The sequence below is a fragment of the Chelonus insularis genome, unplaced genomic scaffold (assembly GCF_013357705.1).
Source record: "Chelonus insularis isolate UGA/USDA-ARS -01 unplaced genomic scaffold, ASM1335770v1 contig_18_pilon, whole genome shotgun sequence".
Taxonomy (NCBI): domain Eukaryota; kingdom Metazoa; phylum Arthropoda; class Insecta; order Hymenoptera; family Braconidae; genus Chelonus; species Chelonus insularis.
The window spans coordinates 124,813-135,139 of NW_023276419.1; the positions used below are offsets into that span (position 1 = coordinate 124,813).

At 33.0% G+C, this 10,327-nt stretch overlaps 1 protein-coding gene across 1 annotated transcript in view; it reads left to right on the forward strand.

Moving 5' to 3' along the window:
• Positions 1-8,862, forward strand: part of mthl1 (methuselah-like 1) — a 75,382-nt gene extending 66,520 nt beyond the window's left edge. Inside the window, exon 7 of the mRNA XM_035078972.1 lies at positions 6,897-8,862. Coding sequence (XP_034934863.1) covers positions 6,897-7,230 — 334 coding nt within the window. The 3' untranslated portion in view covers positions 7,231-8,862. The remainder of the gene's footprint in view (positions 1-6,896) is intronic.
• Positions 8,863-10,327: the final 1,465 nt, after the last annotated feature.

Sequence of the window (10,327 nt, forward strand, 5' to 3'; positions counted from 1 at the left end):
ACTTGCTGGTATGAATTGACTCTTGCTGAATGGTGAGTTTGCTGAGTTGAGCATTGTGTCTCTGTAGCATATCAATTAGCTTCTACCCAAAGATTGAATTTTGGGCTATTAGAGATGACTGATGAAACTGTTCAATGCCTGGCTTCACAATTAGACCATAACAATCTGATCCTATAAAGATGTCGACACGTCTTCACCACACTTGATGAAATGAAGGTCAGCTGAGACCCTGAATCTATCAAGAGTCTTACTGGAAGCTGAGAGTAGTCTGAGATTAACACTGCATTGGCTGTGGCGAGTAAGACTGCTGAGCTGTCTGATTGTACTTAAGAATTGCTGATACATGTCTTTTCTGCAGTTCTGAGTGCTGAAGAGAATCTACCATGTCTGCATTAGTTTTGGTGATCATTGAATCATGTGAGTTGTCTGAGAACTGACTGAGGTGAAGTTGTCTCTTTTCTTTAGCTGTAGGAGATCGGACGAGACCTAATGACCCTTCTTCCAGGACCCTCAACCCTCCTGAGGCCGAAACCTCGTGTGCCAAGGTTATCCCTTCCATCGAGTCACCAGAGAAACGTTCTTTACTCCTGTTAGCACATGTAGATTGACATGATTCGTCACCCTGTATTGTTGAGTTGTCTGTATGATGAGTAATCACACCATCACTTGGAGAATTGACTGAAACATAATCAGAGTTGACTGCAGAGAGTTGATTAAGATGCTGAATTACCTGATGAAAAGTCTGTTTAAGTTAATGAGTGTGACTTGGAGTTGGCCGTGGAAATGGCACTTCACCACCTCATTGCTGGGAGGTTGATGGCTGTTGAACGGGTTGAGTTGGCTGCGGTTCTTGGCCTAGTCCATACCCTCTCTTTCTTAGGGATGCTGTTCTTGGTGTATGGATCATTGTGTAGTGCTTCAGGTTGCACCTGCTGCACTTCTTGTCATACTGACACACCTGGATGGAATAATGGCCGAAGCAGTTGAAGCACAGACGAACTACCAGTATGAGCTAGTACCGTTCTGCCTCTGACATTGCCGAGAATGACCTGCAATCAACGAAATAATGCTTAAGGCTGTTACACTTATCACAGAGGTAATCAGCCTGTCGTTTTTGAGCCCCATGCCTGGAGGCTCAAGTCGTCTGCGATTGAGTTGTCTGCTGGCGAGTAGACTGCTGTTGTGACCTAGACTTCCTCATAGAAAACATAATATTTCTGCACAGTGGGCCAAGCACAGATCGCTGAGGGCGTGGCCACTTTTGTGACTGAGCCAGTTCCCCATGATAGGCTAACTGTACGGTCTGTAAAGTAATTTTGCATTACTTCGAAGATATTTTTAGGGCAGTTTCGTGACTTTAGTCTTTCGAGAACTTAAGGCCACCATACATTATCAAACGCGCCTGAAATATCGAAGAGTAATGCAACCACGTTACGTTCTGTGGACTTTTGCACTGCTCTTCGTACTGTCAGTATTGCATTTACCGTTGATCGCCCTTCCATAAATCTATATTGGTGATCTGAGATGTTCCCTTGTTTGAGGACGCTACTTAAAAGACAAATTTTCATAAGTCTTTCGAAGATTTTACCTCCTAGTACCGATAGAAGATATATAGGTCGATATGATTTGGGGTCTGCTTTCCCTTCTTCCAAGCCCGAGAAAAGACGTCTTGGGACAAGCATTTATTCGATTAGAAAATTATAATACCGATAAAATGGCGTAATAATCACTAAACATGGCTGCCACAGAAAATGATTTTTTTTACTTCTTGAAATAAAAAATCTCAAAAATAAAAATGAATCCACAAAAAGTGAGGTGACTAAAATTTTCCTCGTAGTATAAGGAAAAAAATTTTTCCAGTCAAGTATGCCTGATTTTTGCTTCATTTACGAGATATTACATAAAATATGTGGATTCATAGTTTAAATTAATTTTTAAATTAAAAAAAAATATGCCGCGGCTGGTTTTTTTGACTGGGAATGAGTTTATTGCATTCAGCGCATTTTTTGCCCACTTTCTTTCGACTGACCATTAGTGCTGACACATAGTACATTATACAAGCTCGCTGACAGTCAAGCAATGCAGACAAGTGATTTTAGTCGCAGAGCAAAATTGCTGTGCTGAGGGCCCGGCACTGAGTGTAAAAGAGATAGCGTATCGGACGCACTTTTCGCAGTCATTGCGAGTTTTTAAGCACAATAAACGTGTTTAAAGAAATTGGAACAAAAACAAACCCATAGAAAAGAAAGACCGGGTTTTGTTTATATATTATCAATTAAAGAAAGAGACGCTGACGTCACAAGGTTAGCATCCTCAACGTCTGAAATGAAAAGAAAGTTTTCACCCGAACCAGAGGTGGTAATTACTCTATAGAGTAAGTAACTTTAAATCGATTTTTCGCAAAAACCGCAATAGATGCGAAAAAATGTCTTGTACAAAAGTTGTAGATTTTAAAATTTTTTCTAACTTTTGTTTAAAACATTTTCCTATATCTATAATAGTTGAAGCAAAAAATGTGCGAAAACGGCTTTTGGAGCATTCTTACCCCTTTTTTACCCTGACGCTGAGTTTAAATCCTCTCCAAAACTATCTCTAAGCAAAATTAGCATGCCTAGAAATATTCCAGCCTAGTTTGATCGAGGTTGAAAAATTGCCATTTCAAGTCTAACTTGACCTAACTAAAGAGTGGAATGCAATTTATCTTTATTTCGAGCGAATGTTACGTCCCGTACCTGGATAGCAGTCTTATAGTTTGAGTTGCAAGAAAACTCTTCTCCAACTTTCCTGGGAGTGGAGACCCCGCTTATGTTTGATGGTGATTACGAGATAGAGGTTTACCGTACGCACGTCGCTCGCTTCCTTACGTATGTTCGTTCCCTCCGTACGCATACTCTTTACCCCCTTAAAGAGGCTCCTTCCCTCAGGCACTTTCCCTTTCTCCAGCTCTTATCATAATCCACAGGGTATTATCCCTTCCCTGGTTTTTATGGGCATTACCCTCTCTTCTTATCTAACGTATCTAATACAATCTTATTGCCTTTTTTTATTGCAAATCAATACAAAAGAATTTCAGATTGTAACACAAGTACAATTGTGATGAGAATATATTCGATTACAATTAGTTACATTTTTATCAGTAATACAAAAAATTTCCTAGTAACCAAATTAAAAAACAGCGCGCAGATAGAGTTTTTCAAACAATGTTTGTAACAAATCCAATTGTTATCAACTTAAAAAGTCCGTTTCCAGTCATGTAAAACAGTTAATAACTTTTTTTCCGCGAAAGAATGTAACGACTAAAATTTTCTTAAAGCGAATCCTCGAGAAAATTTAGATTTTAAAAATTATCAAATTTTCTGGCCCAGGATTCTATGGCGGATATGTTACAAAGTAATTTCTCTAAACATAAATTGAAATCCAATTCTAACTTTTATTATGTAAACCATTCACAACATATATTTATTCCATTCGAGATTTCCAATTGTCTAGCTTTACAAATAAACTTTATCTTAAAATGCCCTTATACTCGGGATACTCTGAGAGCTAACAACTCTCAGAGGAAAGGCTACAACCTTATCTAGGCAATCGACGAGCTACAACTCCTCTAGGGACACGGGTGTGTGCTACAACTCGTCCCAGGGTACTCTAGAAGCTAACAACTCCTAGAGGGAAGACTTCAACCTTGCCTAAAGAAAAGACGAGCTTCAACTCGTCAGCGTGGAGCTACAACTCCCACACGAACTCAATCGTGAGCACCAACTCTCGATTGCTAACTAATACCAAGAGCATCAATTCCTGGCCGGAAGGCTACAACCCTCCAAGTCCTAAGGTTGGAAAGCTTCAACTCTCCGAGGAACTAAAAAGCTACAACCTCTTAGCCAGAGCTACAACTCTGTGTTTTACAACATGAGCTACAACTCTCGTTGGTCTCGTCAGTCTAGTACCTCGGAGACAAGTGAAGTGACGATCTCCGCAAAATCCAGCTCTTTTATACCACTTGACTCCGCCTACTTTACTATCCCGCACCACTATTGTGGTGAGTTGCGTGGGAAAGTCGTCATGGCAACAAAATCATCACAATATCTCTTCCTCTCAAATCTATAATGTTTCTGATGACCCTCTCTCTCTCTCTCTCTCTAATACATGGTTTTAATAGGCTTTGCCTATAATTTAAATTTCGCGTTACTCTATATGGGTCGATAAAACAATTTTTCTGATGATCGATCCATTAGACCCATTAATTTCCTCTAATATCGGTCTAAAAACGTAACTTCGTTACAAGAAGAAATATCCCGTTGAAGGAACTCGAATCAGTCGCATAGATTCTGTTTTCAATTACTTGTAACAAATTTAGTTATGATAAACAGATAGAGCCTATTTTCATACATGTCACATGGTTAGTAACTTTTTTTTTAATGAAAGAAATAATATCCCGTTGGAGAATTAATTTATCCTATGATTATGCTGTATTTATTACAGTATCTATTATTGGATCAGATTTTTTCTCTTCCTAAATTAGGTATAAATAAACATTATTATTCATATTTAAAGATTAACTTAAGTTATATTTATCATAATTTATATTTTAAAATACTCTATATATAAATAATATTATTTGCATTTTTATGAATATTAACGTAAGAGAGATATAAACATACTTGTCAGTATTTCAAATATTATTTGAAATACTGACAACAAAAAATATTTGATGATTGTATTTAAACATTTCTAATAAAGTATCTTTTTCAGTATACACTAAATCGTTTTTAAAATACAAAGTAAAATATCAATAAGGTACTCAATAAAAACTTTGCTAAACGTTGTATGTAACGCCGTAGCTTATACAGAAATTGTTGAATAAATTTATCCGCATTTAAATACTTTTACAAAACCCAGTATTTGTATTTGTATTTGAATACTTTACGGAGTAAGAGTATTTGTATTTAAATACTTTTTAAAAGGTATTTTGTACAAGTCTGGATATACACCTTTCATTCGTTCAATTAATACATTGAAAATATATCTATATACATCGTAAAAAAATTGTGACCACGAGAAAGAGAGAGGTCCGCGTCAGATGGCATTTAGATAAGACTGACTAAGAAGAGGCTTAAAATCATATCGATATGTGCGAAAAACGAAATCATGAGCGTGGCCCAATCTGTATCTCCATGGATACTCGATAGATAAATCTCATTTTTGATTAAAATAAAAGCTCATGGTCATTATTGATTGTATAGTGAAAATCATCTTATGATGTTGATCAGTTATCGAGATATTTATAATTAAACATTGCGTCGTAACGTCACGCGCGAACTTTTCAGTATAGAGTATAACGTGTTACTTGGCTCTGTAAATGTGAGCTGTGAGAGCACGCTAGTTGGACGTGGGGTAATAGTTAGATTTTTAATTCAAATAGATTCATATTTTAGAATAGCTGAGTTGGCAGCGTACTGGACTATGGCCTCGAGAATGCCAGAATCGAATTTTACCATCACCAAAATTTTTTCGGAGAAAGTTTCTAATAAATTTCATTTGAAGTGGATATTTAAGGCTAGGCTTTACTTAAAATTTTCGCCCCATTAGCTGTAGCAGAAAGCACCTGAAAAATGATATAACGGAATCCATCCCAATTACTGCGTTTTATTATGTAAAATGATTTCATTTATGATATAGAAGGTGGAAAGGAGGTCGGCAGATAAATTTTTCCGGCAAAAAAGTTGTGAAAAAATAACAATTAATTATTTTCTCTTGACGGCCATGAAACATGAAAAATCGAGTAATAATTCAATGACAATTTTTTCTCTAATTAAATTTTATTAAAATATAAATTAATAGAATAAAACGTTTACCAGCGGCATTCTACATGGAATAGGCTTTAATTCAATATTAGAATCAGTGGATATAATTGCCAACTGACTAATAAATTAGTTACTTCCGGACTCCTTGGGATTTTCTAGGGACAAACCGAAGTAAAGCCCAACCTTAAACAGCAAATCCGTATAAACAAAAAACCTATAGAGGGAATTGAAATTTTGTTTCGTTTGAACTGATATTTTTTGTGGTAATAAGATTCTATTGACACGTTCAATAGGTTTACCTTTAATTCTATACGAAATTTCGACAGTATTAGAATTCCATTAAATAACCTTTAATCTTAGGATCTAAAAATCCTATTAAGTTACATTCAGTTCTACCGATTTTATACAACTGAGTAGGATTCAGATGGTTTCTATTGAAAAAAAAACCTACAATAGGATTTAATTTCCGATGCTATTTTTTTTTCTCCTATGGAACTTTTTTTTCCTAATAGGATTGTCTAAGCAGGGATGGTACTAATAGACCAAAGTGGTAATTATGAGGTCAGGTCTCATAAGTACATACGATATATTGAGTGGCACTTATTTATACTGCTATATAAATTTCTGGTGTCTGTCTGTCTTTCTATTCAGGGTCATCCCCAGAACAACTAAATCCGATTGCATCGAATTTTGCAAACATGTAGAGGGCATTGTAAGGAGAGTTATAAGCTACTTTTTGTTTATGTAAATTGTTTATAACATTTAAATTTGTTAAAAACAATGGAACACAGGATCTATCCAATATATTTGATTTCTTCCAACGGACAAATTTTTCCTTTTGCTGAAATTAAGTTACAAACTATGTAAAACGTATGCAAACATACTTCTTTTGTTTACAACAATTGAATTTGTTATGAAGAAGCAGAAATTGAGTACTACGATAAAATTCAAATTATTTCCCTTTATCTCCAATACTTACATGTATATATTAGTTATTTATCAACTTGATCACATAGCAATAGGTTTTTGTAAATACTAATTTTTTTTTCTGTTTTTATGCAGTGAAAAAAAAGATAATTTTTTTTTTTCTTTTAGGGCTGCTCTAAGTCGGGTATGCTTCAAATTGGTAATTGTCATGGGCGTTACGTGGATCGCTGATGTAATATCATGGGCTATTGGTGGCCCAAGTTATTTATGGTATTTCACGGACTTAATAAATGCACTTCAAGGTGTCTTCATATTTATCGTAGTAGGTTGGCAACCACAAGTGCGAAGTAGTCTTAAAAGAATTTTCAATGGAAATCCTCGAACTAACGCTGGAAGACAGGGAAATGGACTGAGTACTACTAGTAATGGAATGCCAAGTTTAGGAGATAGTGTGACTCATAATCCAAGTACTAGGACAGTACCATTAGAAACTATCTGTTGAATTATTTTATAAATTGTTTTTTTCTAACTGATGTACTGCCAGCTTTAGTAACAATCAATACTTTAAATATTTAATATTTTTTTTTGCCGTATTTAGCAATAATGACGTTCTGTCCGTAATATATAAGAGACTTAAAAAGCCAGATAATGCTCATTATCATGACAATATTACAAACTTTTCAAATAAGTATGAAACTATGTTATTGTAAAAGACTATACTGTTGAGCCCACGAATGTTAATTTGATTTTTTATATGAAAAACTTTGTTACATAAAAATAGCAGTGTGTAAATTAGTGCATCCGACGTTGAACTGAGGTTCAATATTATTGGTCTAATGTTTTATAAAAAAATACGTCAAAAACCACTTGTTTCTGTAGCTTCTGAAAATAATTAAAAATAGTACAGAGTAAATTCAAGATTTCATGCATGTATTATAATAACAGGTATAAGGTGTGTTAGATGCAAAAATATCCATAAAGGAACTATACATTATTTATTCACACTTTTTACATGTTTCATAATGTGTGAAAAATCTCTAATTTGTTTACGGCATTTCCTTTTGAAGAGGCTTAGTGTGTTAATGAAACTGTCTACAAATCATGTATAGTTTGTTTATGGACATTTTACATCGAACACACTTTTCGCGTGTTATTATAACACGTTCGTAAAATCTTGGATTCGCAGTGCAAAATTCGTACAAACATAGTTTTTTTTATCAGAAAATAATATTCCAAAAACGGATAGTTAACACGCGTTCAGCACTCTCACCTACTATTCATTCTTGAAAGGTAGCTCACGTACTTGAAAATTCACTATCTACTTCTGTCATATAATATACTATTATCCAAAATATCTGAGAAACAGTAGAAAATTTGATATTCACATAGTAAGCGTCGCCAGAATCTTAACAATAAAATTTAAATTTCTATCAAAATTATTGACCGTGATCATAAAAGTTTATATTCGAAATATGACATCAATAGTAATGAATTGTTAATAATCAGTCTTTTCAATGATTGTATTGTAATCAGAAACATTATAATAACTTGAAATAAAACTTCAAGATCAGTTCAAAAATGACTAATGAAAGAGTAATTTAACAAAAGAGTAATAGTCTAGACACTTTTACAATGCATTTACAGAACAATTGTTTAAAACCATATATACTAAAATTTCTTATTAGTTCATAAGGTAACTACTTAAAATAATAATTCCATCAACATAATAGAACAATGTGTCAAAAAAAGTCAGTCTTCAACAGTATTCGATTTGTGGAAATTTCTTGTGACAATTTATTCAGTATTTCCATGGAATGTAGGAAAAAATAGTAATACAAACATGAATTTATTAAGTGAAATAACGATGACATCGAAAACTACTAATTATTCAAGATTATGATAAGACTGTAATTGGAGAAAATAAATAATATTAAAAAACATAACATGCAACTTAGAGCTCTTGAAAATTATGACAATAAAATAAAAAATCGATTAAATTTCAATTTTTGCCTTTGATACTGCCTTTAAACTTACGAACTTGAAGAAAAAGAGAAGTAAATACATTTAGGTCAAGCTTTAGTCTGTAATAAAGGTCTATATGTCTAATATATGATAACGATTATGTGACATTTTCTTGGATCCAATTTATGCAAACGAAAATTAGCTTTATATTTTATATAGGTGTTTAGAATAATTTAGAATAACTAATTTTATAAATTGTAAATTTATTTATTTATTTGAATAAAAATGTCTTTTTCAATTTTATACAGAAACTATCTTTTGAATCATTATGACACCCTAGCAATAATTCATTTAAATTAACTGTCAATCTTAAAGACATATGTAAATTTTAGTTACGGGTTTAAACAGTATGCTATAATGTAGATATACATAGACGTACATTATTCGTTAAGGACGTGCAATCGAATTGATTCACATCATTGATTTAATTTAAAGTTAAAAAACTACTTGTTAAAACATTTGACTTCAGTATCTCAATGAAAATTATTCTATATGATTTTGTAAAATAATGCATAATTCACCTCAGAATTTATCTCTACATAATAATGTATCAATATAAATTATACATATACAATGATACATACTATGTATTTTATTCAATTGTGAACATTAATGACTGTGAGTTTCTCAACAGGTTAATAAATTTTCAATTGTTTATAACGAATTTGAATAGTTACAAACAATGCGTGATTGTTAAAGGTGATATTTGGCTGTGAACAGTAATGTCTAGTTAATATCGACTTAATATTTAAATGAAATTGTTATTGTTTGGCATTCAAGTATTTTTAATAGCTAATTTTTTCATCTATTCATTAGTTTTAATGTTATAAAAAAACAGCTTGACCAAATCTCTTTAAATTCCTTCCAGATCTACTTTATAATAATATCTTTCGAATAAATTTTGATTAGGGTTGATATCTCGATCCGTTCTTAAGATATTAGAAACGGAAAAAATGCTGACGTCTATAAAAACGTATATGCATATATACGTATGTACGAAGAAGTCAAACCTATTGAATAATGCAGAATCCTATTGAGGTTAGATTAATAATTCAAATAATTTATAAATCGTGTTTTACTTCCGAATCTATTTATTTTATATAGAAATCGTTTCAATGTTCTCCTTTCAATAATATAAAATCCTATCATGGGATATTGGGATAAATATATAATTTCTAAGTTGCATTTTACCTGTCATATCTTCACGAATGACAATTTTTTTTTTCTGCTTTAAAATACTTGCTAGGATGTATACTTAATCAACGATTAAATTATTTTAAATTTTTAACCCAAATAGATTATGCGAAAGTTATGTTTCCATGTTTTAGAGTAGCGCAGTCGACAATGTTCTGGACTGTAGACCTGAGCATGCCAGGATTGAATCTCACCATAAACAAGATTTTTTCAAACAAAGTTTCTGATGAATTTTATTCCAGGTGTATATCTAAATAACAAATCCGTATAAACAAAAAACCTCTAGAGCAAATTAAAAATTCCTTCTGTTTAAACTGATTTTTTTGTGGTAATAAGACCCTATTGAATCGTTCAATAGGTTCACCCTTAACTTTATAAGAAAT